Here is a 17,118-nt window from a genome sequence, read left to right as displayed (position 1 = left end):
ATGGTAGTACAATCAGAACGGAGCGCGAGTTTTTAGCCCCAAAAGAAAGGCAAACTCCCCAACCAGCTATCACCCATTCCGGGATATTATGAGAATAAGACATCATTATCTGACGCCGTCTACGCCTCTGTTCGTCCGCATACGCTGTCTGCGAGGCAGGTCGTCTCCCGTATTTTCCGTGCAGTCTCAGCTGAGGGGGAGTGTCGTTTCTCTGTTGATTACCTTGCCAGAGGGGCCTCCAAATACGTCATTTTGCCTGTTAATCTTGGTGGCGTGGGCGTCTTGGAGGCTCCCAACTCCGTTGGGCGGTCTAAATGTGCCTTCGGTGTCTGTCTGCCTCAATGTGTTCGGTCTGCTCTCTTCGGCAAGAAAGTCGTGCAAGGTAGCGTCAGGCAGAGGATGCGGTAAGGCGTCTCCAAGTAAATGTTTTAGTAGCTTTCCCCATGGCTTGCATATGATGATGCGCCCGCGATCGTCCTTTCGAAGTTCCTTCGCCTTCCGCTTTGATTCTTCCTTGGCTCTCTGAGTCATAAGTTCCGTTCTGTTTTCTGGATGGTCCGAGCTGACAACAGAGAACAAACCGCCGTACTCCTCTTCGGATTCTCCCTCCTCCTCCGGAAAAAAAAAGTCGGTCGAGCTTAGCCCACCGGGCACGACCCGTTTCGCTGTAGGTTGGGACTCACGAAATCGCTGTTGAACGACATTACTACTTTTGTGTAGCTGAAGATAATCTCGTTTTAAAGAGAACGCTCCGCTCCGCAGACAGACTTGCTGGGTTGTCGAGTTTTCAGGACTCAAATTGCAAACCAGAAATGTGACACTCGCATCTTCATGGCTATCAGTCGATCCCTGGCTAGTTTCTGTTTCGTGTCGCCGATCGAAAGTCTGAGCCTCTGTGGGTCGTATCTTGACGCTAGCCCAAAAGCCTTTATTCAAAAAGTGCCGTATGACTCCAGCTGTCAGAGGAAAAGCGACTTCTTTTCTTCCACTTAGGGCCTCGAGTATCGGAATTTCCGACATGCCGAGCGCGATTTCTCCCTGGAATGCTTTCCAGATCGCCTTAGTAAGCAGCAACGGCCAAAGCTCGTGTTTGCCTTGAGAGGACAGAGGTGCTAGAGGCCTGTGGGCTGGGTCGCAGGGTATGAGGTCGTCGATCTCCACCAAGCACCACCGCGAGCGTAAGAAGAGTTTAACATAATACAAGCCTTGAGGGTTGTACAACGGCCAGCCAGATTCAGACTGTGGGTAGATTAATTCCCAGAGAAACGTGCCCTTGGGAAGGAGGACAGCGTTGTCGGCGATCACGCTAAATGCAGAAGCTATCCCAGCAACGCATAGAGGCGCACCTGGTGGTGTCACGATGCTCCCCACATCGCGGCTGAGAAAGGCGTCTAGGTCTACAACCACTGGCTGATTACCGCGTCGTCCTTCTACAAGCAAGGCCTCCAGGTCCACATAAGCCAACAGGCGGTCGTCCATCAGTAGCTTTAGAGACGTTTCCGAAAGTCCACCATTTGCCTTCCCCGCAGCCTTTTCTGACGTCGCAGACCCGGTTGCATTGGAATCCGCCTTGCCTATATCAGCGTAATACAGTTTCTTGCCGCCTCCGGTGGGAGCTTGCGAGGTATTTCCGATGTGGCTGTCGGCAAAACGGTTTAATCCTCCCTTTCTCTGCAGCGAGACAGGTGCCGGGTCGTTGTCGCGCGTTTCTGGAGCTTCAGTTTTTGTACGATTGCTACCCGACCGTCCAACGCGTTGCTTTTGTTTGCTGCCAGAATCGCTCGGCAGTTCGGGCAATGTGCCAGACGCCCCAGGGGAAAAGCTAAGATCGACAGCGGGGTACTCCTCGAGTGAAGTCGAAGGGTCCCAGCAGCTTGGTGCCCTCTTCCAGCCAGCTGTCCGTTCCCTTATCTTCGCCGGCACTGCACTGCGAAGAAATTTTGCGTCGACGAAACATTTGGGTGCTTCTCCACTCCCAGGGGGACCGATGGGATCCCATGGGAGGGCAGGCGATCGGAATTCCCAAATGCTTTTCGAGGTTTCGGGGACCACAAGATCGGGAATCATGCAGGGCAATTGTGGCCATTTGTCTGGGCGTGCCCCTTGCTGGAGGGGAGCACGACGAGATGCCGCCGAAGACAGCCTTTCTCCGTCGCCAGACGTTTCCATCCCCATCTCTGGTTACACAAAAAACACTTGGCACGGAACGGCGAGTGATACTTCCTGCAGGCTGAGAGGAGAAGGACCTTCTTGGCATCCAGCTTGCGACGACCTCTTCTGCTACATATGCAGAGGCACAAATATCGAAGAACAACGCTGAAGATACATCAAGTATCTGGTCAGGTGTCTCCGCCGTCTTCTCATTAATTCCATGCACAGGAACTGCTCTCGGCCCCATGTCCAAGTTATCGTTTCACAGTCAAGGCCTCAAATGAACCGCCAACATGACGCGTCATAAAGCGAATTCGCTGGTGCTGCCTTAGTCACGTAAAAAGGTGCATTGCCAACTGAGCGTAAGATCCTCCCAACCTGCCTGGCAGAGATATACCTGTCTTGCTCAAGCAGTGCGGCATCGGTTTGTCCAGAGCACTCTTTTTTCTGTGCTAAGAGGACAGGAGGGAACTAGCATCTTCCGTGCGGCGCTCTGGATCAGAAGCTTGGGGCGAGCAGAAACTCAACTGTTCTCTACCAAAAAAATTGGTACAGTTCCCGAGACTTCAACCGCCGCGAAAGACCGATCCGTGCCAGCACAGAAACAAGAGCGGACTGTCAGGCAAGGACATTAAAGCCAGCTTGCTTCAAATAGGGAAGCGCCACGTGTCCACGTGCGAGTGTTTAACGGCGAATACTTGAATGCACAAACTAACCGCATGCACATTAACAGTTATAAATCGAACAACACTCTTGCAAGGCGACGGGTATAGTCAGATTACGTTGGAAAGAGATCCTGGGAGAAGTTGAACTTCTTCACTTGCCTAAGCGCATTTTGTCTGTTACTTCCCACCCTTGTATTTATATTGAAAACGCCGTTACCATTTCCCACAGTGCCTGCCAACCAGCATTTCTCCGATATTTTGCGGATGCTACGACAAACAGTAGCTGTGTGCAAGAAACGTCCGCTTCCGGCGTTTTGCTGGCAGTTCATATGCGATAAGCATGATATTTGAGCGTACACCAGCACTCGTTAGGAGGAAATGTGGCCACCAGTTGGCAGTTGCTACTACATTTGTCGCTAGCTTCGTTTCTGAGTAGTATCGGATGATCTAGAATACGTCTTCACTCAGCATTGAGTGGCGTCTCCGCTACAATTCCAGTCGTCCTCAGTGATATCATCTTCCAGCAGATATTGTTCCGCGCGTAGAAAGGATGCTTTAACTATATTCCTAAATAGAGCTGCTATCCCTGGTGCGGGGCCTGGGAGAAGTCACACTGAGGCATATGCTGTGACGGTCCCACACAAAATCGAAGACTTTTCGCTTGGCAACGGGGAACTGTTGACGGAGCTACAACATATCCTCTCGATCCTTCCCTTAAAAGCGTTAAAGACGTTTGAAAGTTCTTGCTTCTGTCCCTCTACGAGCACACTGTCCCTCCACTGCAGCGGCTATCCAGCTTGTTCGATGCTCGCCCCGCGGAACACAAAAAGCGTATCTTGCTGAAGATGTATTCGGTAAGCATACCAGAGAAGCTCTCTACAAGGCTCGCCCTGCTTGCTGAAATTCTCTTCGTGAGTTGCTTACCATTCGATACTACCTGGGTGTCTCGACATATGCAGGAGACAGAAGCAAAAATACTAGAACTTCGATTCCCGTTGTGCATTGTTATGCGCGGCAATCAGCAACGCTGAGTGTCCGGTGCATGCATGCTGGCGCGCTTTTCCTCGAGTCACTTGGAGACGGACGGATTAGCTACGTTTTTCTACCGTGTTCTCCTCTTTTCTCGTCGATTCTCCGCAATTGGCCTCCCTCCATTTTCTATATCTCTTCGATGGCTTTGGAACGGGAAACCCGTAAAACCTCGCGCTCTTCGTTCCCTCTTCGCCTTCTGATGCAACGGCATTTTCTTTGTTCCATGGCACTCGGCGTGTGCAGATTTTTTCGATGAGCCATTGCAAGGCGACATTGAGACATTATCACTCCATACTCGAAAACAAGCGGGTCTATTTATATGTAACTACTGCACGTACACATATGTGACCAAGAGTTTGAGACAAGCTCAGACAGAGACGAGTATGTTTGCCAGGTTTTTACGGCAGAAATGCGAGGATCACTACGAGGATCGACATCCAAATACGGATGTTTGCATTTCAGCGGGATCTAATTGTGTACCGACACCCCTTCTGAGGGATGGAAGCGGCATCGTTGCAGCCTAAGATCTTTTCGTGGACCGAACAGCAAAGACAAAGGTGGAAGACACAAGAGCACGTCTCGGAGCTGAGTGTGCGGATTCAGACAGAGTCTCAGTCGCTTCTGCTGCCTGTTTGCTCAAACAGCGGAATCTTCTTTCCAACAGAGTCTCTTTCGTCCCATGCGCAGAGTAATAGTCCTGTAGACACCGCGAGGGTTTCCCGTCTTTCTCTCTCTGAATCTCGTAACGGCTTTTCGGCTGGGCGCTTCGGATCTTTCGGCACTCGTAGCTGACGAAACGAGTTCCACCCGGTTGTCCGTAGACAGTCGCAGGTGTATCCTTCGGATACTTTCGGACGGCGGCGTTTGCTGCATCGAGTTGTTCTGCTGCGAAGTGCACGGCACTCTGTTCTATAAGAAGCGCCGATGGTCCTCAACGTGTATCTTCTGATTCGAATCCCTCTCACGCCTTTACGGGATTCTCCCCGTTATGCAACACTCGAAACGGCCCTGGGCAGATCTGGATGACCCATGTGTACTGTAGAGTCGATGTGCTGGAGTTCTGGTCGGTTTTTTCCGTTCACAAGATCGGAGAAGCGTTCTTCTCCAGTCTAATGCAGCCTTCCGAAGACGGTGCCTCGGGCCTGCTTAGCCGTTGCGTGTGTCCAGTGCGAGAGCAGTGTGATCCCCGGGCTTCCATGGCTTGCTCCCAGAGTGCGGCAGGAGTCGTCGACCCCGACGCCTCGTTCTGGAAAAGCAGAGACATGTTGTTCTCGGAAATCTCTCGTCCCCACTCCTTCGCCTGCCCCCGCCGCGATGACCGATGTCTCCATCACTGCAGCTGCCGTAACTGCCCTTGCACCTCGTCCGTCTGCGACGAAAACAGCGTTCACGCAGCCGCCGAGGCGTCGGCGCCGGATGAGACGCAACAGCTAAAGGGGGACTGGACAGGCTGCAACGAACCGGCATGCGTCTCCTCTCTCGCCAGCAATCCGCGTCTCTTTTCCCCTCTTGCAGCGGGGCGCGGCGAAGGGTTTGGTGACAAAGGGTCTGGGGACGAAGGATTTGGGGCGAGCAGGCCCCAGGGTTGCCGGAAAGGACCCTCTGCGTTTGTGAACCATCGTCGCTGCCATTGCAGCTGCGGCACCGGTATGAGACCGTGTCAGTTGGACCAACTGCGACAATGCAAGGCAGCTAGGCAGCGGCCTAACTCGAATAACCTCGAAGCCACGCCGAGCGACGCACCCAACCCGCCTGACCCGGGCGCGCCAGTTAGGTCGGAGCGATTACTCGCCGCCGCCCTCCCACTGAGCCTGCCTGGCAGCTCACGCCGGGGGCCTGGAAGCTATTCGTGGAATTTTTGCCGCCCTTGTAGATGCCGTTATTGCGGAGAGCGGTCGCTGCCGCGCAGACGCTCTTCCGCGTCTGAGCCGCGCCAGCCTTCCTCCGTTTCGGCCGCTCCTGCCCAGCGGCCGTCGCGGAGTCGCAGGAGCCTCTCACCAGCTTTTGTGTTGTATCCGCCGCATCACCCGCCGTGCCTCACGACAGCCTCGGCGGCGCGGCTGCTCGAGCTTGTGAGGAATGGGGGCCCGAGTGACCGGTGCGCTGTGGACATTGGCGGCACTCTCGCGAAAGTCGTTTTTGTCACGAAGTCTGGGGCCACGGGTGACTCCTGCGCCTCAGATCGATATCAGACGCCAAAGATAACGTCCAAGTGTTGGCGGCATGCAGAGCAACTGTCGCCCACCCTTGGGGCCCAGAGACGTGAGCTAAACTCACTCGCAACCGGAACGACGGATGTCCCCCAAACGCCAGCGGGCGATACGCAGGACTCCGGGACGGGTTTCAGTGCGAAGAGGCAGTTTCGTGGTCGAAGCGATTCCGACATTGACACTGTAGACCATCACGAGGGATCGTCCGCGACTTCTGCTTCAAAAAAACCACACGCGAATGAGGCCTGTTGTGAAGATCGCGAAAGCCCCAGGACTCGGGCACCTTCTTCTGCGATTCAAGAGAGCGCACCGGTACCGGCGTGTGCGAGAGCCAATGAACCCGGAGGCTCGCTTGACCAGTCTGAAGTCGCAGCTTCATTCGTGCAACGTTCTTTAGGAAAGACTGCGGATTTCCTCTGTCAGCGAACGCCGTGCACAGTTGCGGCCCCGCGTTTGTCAACAGCTTCACCTGACCCTGCGCTTCACAGTTTTCCGGGTGATTCGGCCGCAGACGAAGGCCACAGAATGCCGCTGCATGCCGAGCTTGAACCTCCCGTCTCTGAAAATGTGCCGGGACACACTCCGGACTTGACTGGCGGCCGGAGGCGTCAGTGTGTCCGGTGCCACTGTCGAAGCGATCGAAAAGCACGAGCGTCTCTGACAATCAGAGGTGAGGGCATTTGGGGGTGAAAGCTGGGTTTAGGTGAAGCTGTCTTGTCTTCTACAATGTACTCTCGCTTTCACAGTGCATCCATCAGCAGGGGGGGACAAGACGACTTCCCGCGCGATTGGGAAGCCTGCGGGCTACTCTGTTGTGTTCCCTCAACCGGACAACCGCGTGAAGTCGAAGTATAGTCAGTTTTTGTTCTACTGTATATAATGAATTGCATCTGTGTCCTACAGTTTCTGGTTGACGGCCACGACCGGTTGCAAAGTGTCAAAGATGTGAAACTCCAGAAAGGCTACGTGTTTGCTCACTGTATTTTTGATTGCAGCAACTCCGGAGCATGTCATCAGGTTCACGTACTTCCACACGAAGGACGTTTCATCGCTCTTGCATTTTCTAAAAGGTAAGTCTGGGTCAGCTAGTGTGTCTGCGAGGCGGTTGCGAAGTGGAGCTAGACAGGGATGACTCGGGGATTAAAAGTGTTGTCCATGAGGGAAGACTCGCGCGTCCGACAGTATGTCTCGCGGTCTTTCCGTTTTTGCGTGTCTCCGTTTTTTAAACAACCCTGGTGTTCCTTGCAGATCTGCCTGAGCAAAATGGTGGTGGGTTGTCTTAAATGTCATCGACTTGTGTTTTGCGTTTTTTTCGGATTCCTGCGGGGCTGCAGCAAACGGATTCGCACAGCCTGGAGTTGTGTTGAGAGCGACAGGTGGTGGCGCACACAAGTTCAGTGCGCTCTTTCTGGAGAGACTTGGTGTACAGTTGAAGAAGCTCGATGAAATGGAAAGCATCATGAAAGGGCTGGTCTGCTTAGCCTCCTCGACCGATTCAGTGTTCCGTTTCGACTTGCAGAAGAAGCAACGAATTCATGTGCACGTGGTACGCACAGAACTGGGGAGAGGAAACACCACTCATGGGTATATCGTCACATGCGCCCAGGCGTCCGCAGATACCAGTGCGTGTTGAAGTATATATTGTGTCAATGCTGTCTACATCTGTTCGATAACTCGCATACATCTGCGTGAAAAGCACTAGAGATGTTGGGGAGAGAATTGTCATACACGGTCAGGAGGGATAGTCTTGAAAGAGGGTGCCAGTGCGCTCTCTCAGGGAAAGCCATCTGCCAGGCGCATCCGGCGACTGTTTGTGTGCGACTCAACACGACGCAGAGGATGCAACGAATCCCACGATAGCCCTGACAACAATATGACTGAAATGTATTCGTGTAGGTATACATACACCGTTACCAAATCCTTTGTCGTTAACTTAGATAGATAGACGTAAGTATTCATTTCAGACACATTTCGGGAAGGTGACTGCCAAAATGTACATATGTACGCAAGACGGGAGGGGGTCCACGTCTTCGACGAACGTTTTCTCGGAGGTGTTCCTGTGTTACCTGGAACTTAAAGCGGTTTGGGAGAGTGAAAATGAACAAAGGACGGGTTGTACAAGGAATAGTCCAAGCCTGCCGTTGTATTTAGTAAATAGTCTCTTCTATCTTGAAGATCGGTCACACATTTACTGGCTCGAGCTTTCAAATTTTGGAGATGTGCTAACCACCGTCTCTTCGCCTTGCGACGCAAATGCCTGTTTCCGCATTTACTGAATTCGTGATCGATTTGTTATTTTCAAGCCGCGAACGCGACCTTCAGGAATATGCTTCCGTAAGCACCCGCCACATAGGAGAGCTCAGTGCGATTTTGTGTCTCCATTCATGGTGTTGGTCGTAAAGTTTGTGGTGTGTGTTTTGCTGTGATTTCAGACAACGCCCCTTTATCCCTTTCTCGTTGTCAATATTGGCTCTGGCGTCTCGATTTTGAAGGTGAGAACTTTTTACCCTGCTACCGTTCTAGTTGCAGGTGACCAGGAGGTTAAGAGCTTTTGTCCCTTGGCGCCAAATTTGGGTTCACTGGAAAATGTTTAGCACATGCAAACTAATTGTAACCCCGCGCTTGTCTCGTAACAAAACGCCATCACTTGTGTAGGTTGGTACACATTAGGAAGCCTCATTTAGATCTGTAACCGAACAGGATATACGCGACGACGTATAGCAGCTGAACTACCGACTAGTGCACCTATATATTTCCAACATGCGTATTGGCAAGTATTCCGCCTGGGCAGCCCGTCCCATACGCGTCAGACTCTTGTCGCCTGAGCAAAATAGTGAGCCAAATATGCAATTTGCAATGTGCAAATCCGTAGAATTCGCTAGCGTGCTTACAGTTAACTTTCTCCGTGCGCTCGTGTGTCAACTGTATGTTTAGTCTTCCGCATATATCTCCCTCACTTCAGTCGGTCGTTTATGTGTATTTTTTGGCGTGCTGGCAACCAGCAAGCAACGGAGTATCCTATATGCAGTGTGACAAACACTCTTGGAGGACTTAAGCGCCCGTAGCACATGGAGCAGTTCGGTACCCTTGGCACTTGCTTCAGAAGTGCTGTCTACGTGCGATGAACGCACACGAAAAAGCCAGACCGTTTGCCGGGTGTCAAGGCCGAAGGCACCTGTCATGCCCCAATTGTTACTTTGTCTGGCTCACGCCGCAGGCGACCAGTCCGTCTTCGTTCGTCCGTGTCACTGGCACGTGCATCGGTGGTGGCACGGTTTTGGGTCTGGCGAGGCTCCTGTTTCACGCGAAGACCTTCAAGCAAGTTGTGAAGCTGTCCCAGAGAGGTAAGCGCCATAATCCGGGAAGGCAGCTAGTTGAGCGATGCGAAGCCGACGAATTTGGTTTCCCGGGAGAATAGGAGCGCAAAGGAGAGCGACATTGGAAATACTGGAGAAGCTGGGGGGGAGCGAGGAAGAATGAAGGAATTTTAATGCTAGAATCCGAGCAACAAGTGGGTGTGCACCTAGGTAGGTCGATCCCTCCAGTACAAACGACTGTCTCCCAGCCGTGCAACATCACTTCGTACATTTTCGCGACTCCAAGTTTGTTCGGAAGCTGCTGACCACGTCTGCGTGTTTTTATTACAGTCTCATCCTTACACTTTCCGTGTTGATCCGTCCCTTGTACGTGAGTGACATCTCTTTGATAAAGGTCTCCGTATATTGTGTGAGCTGTCTATTCTCAGGGACGGATTTGCTGGACCTCAAAGTTGGCGATTTGTTCGGAGACGCTGCAGGCAGTCGGTGTCTGCCCGCGGACACCCTTGCAAGCAGGTGGGTGTTTTTGCTAATGCTGTGTTTCCAGCCATATAAGATAGAATGGCTTTCGTTTACCTTGTGAAACGCCGACCGTAGGATATCCGCTACTAAACTATATCAAGAGGGGTTTGGGGGTGTCGTCGTCGTTCACTAATATTGATTCCTTCAACGACGTTGCCACATCCGCAGTAGAAAGCTGGACCCGTGTCTCTGAAAGTTCTTTCAATCCCCGTGAATGGAGTTATATGTTATATTATCTTTTTGCCCTATACTTTGCTGTCTTGAGCAGTCCAGAAGGGTGATGGTCCACAGCATTCACATAGAATTTTGTTCACAGTGTACGGTTCTAATGTAATACAGCGATGCATGGCTAAGCCCTTATCAGACGGTGGTTCCGGAATCAGCAGACAGCCCGAAAAGCTATTCACGGACGGCAGTGACTTTTGCCTACTTCACTGTGGACGTGGCGGCGCAGAGGCGCGCTACCTGGTTCCCCTCTTTTGTTACAAGGGAAATTTTGGAGTTTTTCTGTCGCCACCGACAAGCGACCACGCGTTGTCTTCATGTGTGCAGAGCACGCACATCCAACCGGCATGTGTACGAAAACGTAGTTTACGCCGATCCGACGGGAATGGTTCATAGATCTACCAAAGTGTAGAACGCTCGGTCGTTATATGCTCACTCCTGGTCTGTCCTGTCCGTCAGTCAGCGCGTGTCGCAGCTTCAGGGCAGACTCGTCTTTTTCGATTACAAACGCACTCATATTTTTATTATCAGCGCAGTCGTGCTGCTTTTGTATGCACTAGGAGACTTTCGTCCTAAGAGGCATTGAAGACAGGCTTGGTTCTGAAATGGATGTTGTTTCGATTGCAGTACACCTGTAAGGCTGGCCGTGGCAAGAGCGGGGCTTTTCAGGTACTGGGTATTAATTGCATGATAACTCACTCAAGCCACGACTATTGGAGGGGACATACTAGTTTGCCCATTTCCAAAAGGAAGCATGAATCCACTATCAGACCTTTTTGTTGATGCCCTGCTTTTCTATCAATCAGCTTCGGGCGTCTGTATCTCATGACATCCCAGGAAGACGGAAATCTTCTGAGAAAGAATTTGAGGTACGCTCTCCTACCAAAGTATCCGCTTTCGACTGTGCGGACACACTAGTACTTTACGAGTCATCTACCTGGCGAATTCTCGGCTTTCTCTTAACCGACGTTGACCCGTGTTCGGTCATCAGCACCAAACGTGTGCCTTTGTTGTGTACTTCTTCGGACTGCTTCATTCCATTCATGGTAAACCGGACGACTTCCACTTTGTTAAATACTGTATTTTCCATTGTGGTCCATCGATGCGTAACTGCAAAAAACATTATTCTTCTGAGTAGCCCCTGCCCCCGTCGGTGGTTGTTAGATCATGCCCCTTTGATACAGTCACTTCTTCTGCTGATGCTCAGCCAACCTCTCTGCACTTCTGGCGCGACCCTGTTGAAATGGCGAGCTTCACTATGCACTGTTAGGCATTTTTCTTTCTCATGTTTTGCCTCATGAATAGTCCACGGGCTTTCACAAATTCTACCACGCTGTGCCATGGTCAAGCGTCACGTGGCATATATGTCTCCACCTGTTTGGTGGGTCCGTAGTTGCTCCCACTACCGTTCTTCTTAAATTTCTCATGTCTCGTGTTTTCCGCATTATCTGTGTAGCGAGTGAGTTGGACGCTCTCTAGGAAGCGTGCGTTGTATTCGATTTTGCCATTTGGTATATGGCTGCAGGAAAGAGGACGTTGCCAGGAGCTTGATCCACATGGTTAGCTACAATCTTGGCTACCTTGCGTACCTTGTTGGGACTGCCCATGGTGTTCGAAGGTAGGATACAGATGAGCTTTTCTCGTAGAGATTTTGAAAGTCCTCACGTGCGAATAGTTTTCCCTATTCAAGTCGAATTCTGTAAATCGACGCGTTGGCCAGGTGTCGGTCCGTGACTTTGAATTGGGCATCCCTCAGTACAAGGGATTCATGGCACTCGCAGTTGAACAAGGTGAAGTTCGCGGGCAGCCTGGCGACGTGGACTATTGAACGTATGTGTTCTGTTCAGTTTCTAAATCGTTCGGGGTCGTGTGTACACCCACGTTCGAACGAAAGGTTTCAGAACTGGGATGTTTGTATTCATCGTCCATTACAGACGGGAGTGCATGGAATTGGTAGCTCTATTTGTCGGTGGTTAGTGTTTGTGTTACCGTATTTGGGCGCATTTTTGATAGTGTGAAGCAGCGGGAAAACGAAGGGGCGACTTCCACAGTAAACGTCGAGTCGCCGTGTGGTGAAGGAAACACATGGGGACGGTCGGAACTGCCATGATCAAGTGATAGATCATTCAAGACTTTCTTCTAGTACAGACGTTTGGCGCCTTTTCCAGATTCGAAATCTCTCGCAATGAAAGCAGTAGACGCGAACGTGTTGTGAGATGTACAACAAAACAAAGAAGGAACGTTCCGGCCTGTCAAGGAACGGGTAGTTAAACAACTGGAGAAATGATGCGTTTTAACATGTTGCTGGCCATTGCGGGGTTGTGTCTGGCATCGGTTCAGTAAGCAACCCGCAGTCCACTGGTTTTATCCTTTCCACTTCAGTTCGTGTCACTGTCGTTCTCCTGTATCATATAAATATTCCCGAGTAGTTGTGTCAGACGACGGCGTATTTGCGTCCGTGGAAGAACGTCGTTCGAACTACGTTTGCCGCGTGATCTGATCCGTTTTTTCTGTTGTACTTGTCCTAGGTGTCTCTGAAGCAGAGCAAATTGCCGTATCCAGCGATTTGTTCGTTAACAAAGGGAAGCTACAAATACCTGGCTAAGGCCTGTGGCCGACATTCAATCTACAAATTAGAGGGAATTGAAAGCAGATGGTGGTGGTGTGGTACCCTCCTTGAAGTTGTGTTACCTTTCCTGTCTTGCCCAACAGAATTTTCTTCGCCGGCAAATACATCAACAATCACGAGTTCACGATGGAGTCCATCACACACGGCGTCAACTTCTACATGCGTCAGTACGATGCAGCGGCGCAGTCCGTGTCTATTCCGGCGTCTCTTCAGCCGGTCGATCCTTCCTGCTCTCGCAACTTATCGTCAGTCTTATCGTGTTCCTCGCCATGTGGGACAGCTGTCCCAGTGACAAATCATGAGTTTCAGAAGGAAACCGAGGAAATTGGCCGCGCGCCTGTTGAGAGTGGGCGGGATGGACACCTGTCAGCGCCTCGGCTTCTGCTCAGCTGGGTACAGGCAACAGAAACGGAAAATAAAATATTTTGCTGCTCCAGATATGCGCGCAGGATTCACAAGAAGGGTGCCAGAAGTAAATCGGCGCCACCAGCGTTGGGCACAGGACGCAGTGCCGGTGGCGGTCAACCACATGCAGTTCCTGATGTTTGTGTCCTGGGTGATAACAATCGCCTCCCCTCATTTCCACCAGATGCTGACTTCAGGCGACAAGAGTCGGAGTCACATTCACCTCTCGGCTGTGGGCATTCTTTGTGCAACCATTCTCACTGGCAACCGCCGTACGAAAAGGTTTTCACAGGAGTGGATAAAAGCCACGAAACAACCTGTATGCTGGAGCCTGAACGAGGCAGTCCTGGAGAGAGAGCCGGAAAGGGGTGTATCGCAAGGTCACAGGCGCATGTGCTGGCAAGACGCGGGGGAGCGAGCAGCACACAAACTAGGCAGTCTGCCAACCAAAGGTTGTCCATATCGTCCCAGGAAAATACCCTGCCATATTCTCCCTTCTTTTCAAGCGGGCAATCCACCCACGAAGCCCAAGAGCAAGATTCTAACATCAACTCAGAGCCTTCAGCAGCAGCGGAGGCGAGCGCGGGAAGTGCGGCCACTCGACAGGGGCCAGTGACACGAAACGACCGAACGACACAGCGTGTGTTGCCGACAGGCTCAAAGGCCTGGCCTCAGCCACCACCGTTTGAGGTGCGTCCTGTATTTGTGCACTTTTAGACGTATTCGTAGCACAGCGGCTCACCATATAGATTTCATCTGTATGGGACAGTGGCAAATCGCGACTAGCAAGTCCAAACCTTATCCATGTTTTCTGTGTTTCTTGCTCTCATGTCTACGTGCAGGTATTGTTTCTTCGACATGATGGCTACTTGGGGGCGCTTGGAGCTCTGGTTGCTGCCGACGAATGCCCCGTGGAAACATCCCGCTGCTAGACAAGGGGAAGTTGCGTCGTTTGCCATCATTCGAGTTCATTCGAGACCCTTGTCTCACGTTCTCGTCTGCAGTGCTAACCCAGAGGCAAACGTAGTAGCAAATAGCAATTGCGACAGGCGCCTCGCGCAGTTTGTGGTGTGATGTAGACTTGGAGCGCCATGCCATAAGCCACATGATGGGCATCTGTCCGGCCGTTGTCTTTAGCCGCATTGTATCCATCGAGGTTTTGATCAGTTTTTTGACTTAATCAGTCTTCGGATATTCCAAGCAAAAAGTACTGTACGATCAAGCTATTGCTAGTTATATTCAGTCACATGTCTGCTTCTCCTTCATAGTCATCGGCGCCCTTCGTCTCATTACGTTTGTAAGGGGTACAGCAATGTACTTGCAGCCGAGTTTACTGCCCGCGTGACCACTGCATAATTTTGTCGTTGAACGGTGAAGCCACTCGCGTCGAATAAGCCTACAAATGGTTTTGAAGATTGCCGTTAGGATATATTGCAGCCAATTCATCGTTCTTACAGGGATGTCGTCACAGTCCTGGCCTCATCGGGATCGAGACAAATGCGTAGTCAGTTTGCTCTCAGTGGAACTCAAAGACTTTATCCGATCGGTGAGGAGGTGGCGTTATTGTCATTCGGACAGACAACGCGTTTCGTGTCGGATGGATGTATGACACAATTCTGTGTACTTTGGTTTGCTTTTGAGGATGCAAGAAGCTCCAGGTTGTTTCAAGGTTACTGTCGCATCGCGTGCCATTGCGCGGGCTGTGTGGGAGATGTCTCGCAGTCTGGACGGCACACTGTCTTTTCCTAGTTCTCCCGAGGTGTCGTCATCGTTTGTCGAACTTGTTTGTTGGACGATTCCGATGTGAGCCGTTCATTCCCGTGGCAGGGAACTCCTGCTGCGGTCGTGTACCCTTGTTCCTTGTTGTGACCCCTCCGTTCTGTGTACTCTCCGTCGAGCTTCGTTGATGAGAAGGCCTGTCGCAGTCGTCCGCCTCAGAATTAAAGGTCTGGCGTTGCTAAAGGGGCAGTTCTGTTCTGTCGGATCATGAATTGTCCGGGCTACTCCATGTTTACGTCTAACTCGTAATATGCTATGTTTCGTCGAAATGCGGTCGCAGATGCTGTACGTGGGTGAGCAGCACACTGGATCCGGTTTCTTCGTATGAAGGGAGAGGAACATCGCTGTCATGCTCACGCCATGTACTTGAATTAAATGACTTTGTTATCGAGATCCTCCGGTTTCTAGATCTTCTCACTTGTTACTAGGACAGACTCACAGGTAGGAGGTGCAAGGTTGCCGCACTGGCAGTGCGAACCGGTTGTTCGATGTTCGTAACACGGTGAGCAGTCCTGTGTGTATGTCGACAACGAGGCTGTAGTCACAGCGTCCTGCATCAGCTGCCAGTGCTTCGACAGTGATATAAAAAAATAGTGTTGATATGTTAACATATGCAAGGCTTATTCAATTGTACCTATACGCCCACCCCATACCATCAAGACATGGAATCACACGTACAAGAAGCAGCCCATGTGCTTCTCTTCGAGACGTATGGGGTAGTAGAAATGCACATGCCTGGATCCGGCATACATAAGGATATCGAGCTTCGGTGTTAGGGGCTGACATGAGAATGATTAGCAAACACATACCAATAGCAAACGTACAACGTCTCTGAGATTACATTATCGCGCTGCCGTTAGCGTACCTTTCGCAAGCGCACCTTAAATCGGGTCATCGTCGGTTTTACCTGGAACTCCTGGTGGCGATCAGCTCTGACGAACCAATCCACAGTCTCGGATAGTCCAGTCTCTGACCCGTGAGGCATTACCGGAAAAAACTCTGTCTAGGATATGTCTGTGAATATCAAACGGAACTGAGCGTTTAGCAACACCGCGTACCATTTGTCTCTTTTGAGGCTACCTTTTGTGCTTCCACCTCACTTGTCACGAAGAGTGATCTTGCTCCCCGCCTGTAGCGGACGCGTAAATGGGATTAGCGATGTCAGAGGAGGTTTGAGGCTCGGGGTGCTCGTACACAAAGAACGACCAGCGGTAAGTCCCATGCTCAAGAATATCAGCATTCTATGGATGCAATCAGTGCTAGAGCCGTAGGTCTTAACTGACTTATGTTAACGCTACCATTGAGGTCACCGTGTTTTGCTATGATGCATCTGCACATTATTTTTAAATTGTTGACGGGTCTTGTGGCCTGTTGTAGCTTACACATCGGAAAATAGAGGGACCCTCATAGTGACTTTCGTGTGTTAAAGGGCGCTTTGCTGCAGACTGACGTTGAGTATACAACTGAGGTGGCGGGCTAAATCGTGCGAGTGTTACACTCGCCGTCCGCCTCTTACCGCGTATCTGCGAACATACAGTGTTGTCGTAAACCAAAACTCAGAAGTCCTTGCTTCAAAAGCGTCGACTTGCCAGACAACACTGCTTAGGATTACATCACCCATGCGGTCCGCTGCCGTCGGGAGCTTGAGTGCCGTAATTCTGGGCTGCTTATTTCAACTACAGATACACGCTATGCCGACCGCCAGTACCTCTCCAATTTGAGCCTCTTCTGTGGAATTCGATGTGGCGATTATTCGATGGAAGCGGACAGTTCGTACCTCCTACAGATTCCGGTTGTGACAAATTGTCTGCATCTTCCCGGCCCCAGGCAGTTAGTTTGAACTCTGAAGGTACACGCTGAGAATCCGATTACCAAGGCACCCACAGAGTTGTGGCAGGTTGACATCCGTCAAGGCCCTGTTTTTTCCATTGTTCCTCTGCATCTTCTGTCTTGGATATATCACTACTTCCCTCATTCAAGCCAGTTGGAGTGTCGCTGTCTTGGTCTCGCGCCTGCTGATCTGGATCAATTTGAGCCTCCGCGCCGCCGATGCACGACTAACTCCCCCCTCATCGAACGCGAACTGCCGCACCGTTTCGGCCGTCGGGTTGATACAAAATTCACGAATTGCTACACGAGTGGCCGACGTGGAATGGAGCAGGCGCACATCCGCTCGCAAATTG

At 51.3% G+C, this 17,118-nt stretch overlaps 2 protein-coding genes across 2 annotated transcripts; one reads left to right on the top strand and one right to left on the bottom strand.

Moving 5' to 3' along the window:
• Positions 1-186: 186 nt before the first annotated feature.
• Positions 187-2,175, bottom strand: TGME49_307780 (hypothetical protein; the record flags this gene model as incomplete). The annotated part of the gene is made up of 1 exon (XM_002371864.1): positions 187-2,175. The coding sequence occupies one exon, from the start codon at positions 2,173-2,175 to the stop codon at positions 187-189; it is 1,989 nt and encodes a 662-aa protein (XP_002371905.1).
• Positions 2,176-3,995: 1,820 nt separating this feature from the next.
• On the top strand, positions 3,996-15,272 carry TGME49_307770 (fumble protein). Its single transcript, XM_018782532.1, has 10 exons — positions 3,996-6,728; positions 7,054-7,128; positions 7,393-7,604; positions 8,491-8,550; positions 9,276-9,402; positions 9,804-9,891; positions 10,929-10,991; positions 11,648-11,740; positions 12,835-13,846; positions 13,999-15,272. The coding sequence occupies exons 1-10, from the start codon at positions 4,871-4,873 to the stop codon at positions 14,086-14,088; spliced, it is 3,678 nt and encodes a 1,225-aa protein (XP_018634769.1). The 5' UTR covers positions 3,996-4,870; the 3' UTR covers positions 14,089-15,272.
• Positions 15,273-17,118: the final 1,846 nt, after the last annotated feature.

Source organism: Toxoplasma gondii, chromosome XII, assembly GCF_000006565.2.
Source record: "Toxoplasma gondii ME49 chromosome XII, whole genome shotgun sequence".
NCBI lineage: Eukaryota > Apicomplexa > Conoidasida > Eucoccidiorida > Sarcocystidae > Toxoplasma > Toxoplasma gondii.
This window is presented reverse-complemented; position numbering and strand designations above follow the sequence as displayed.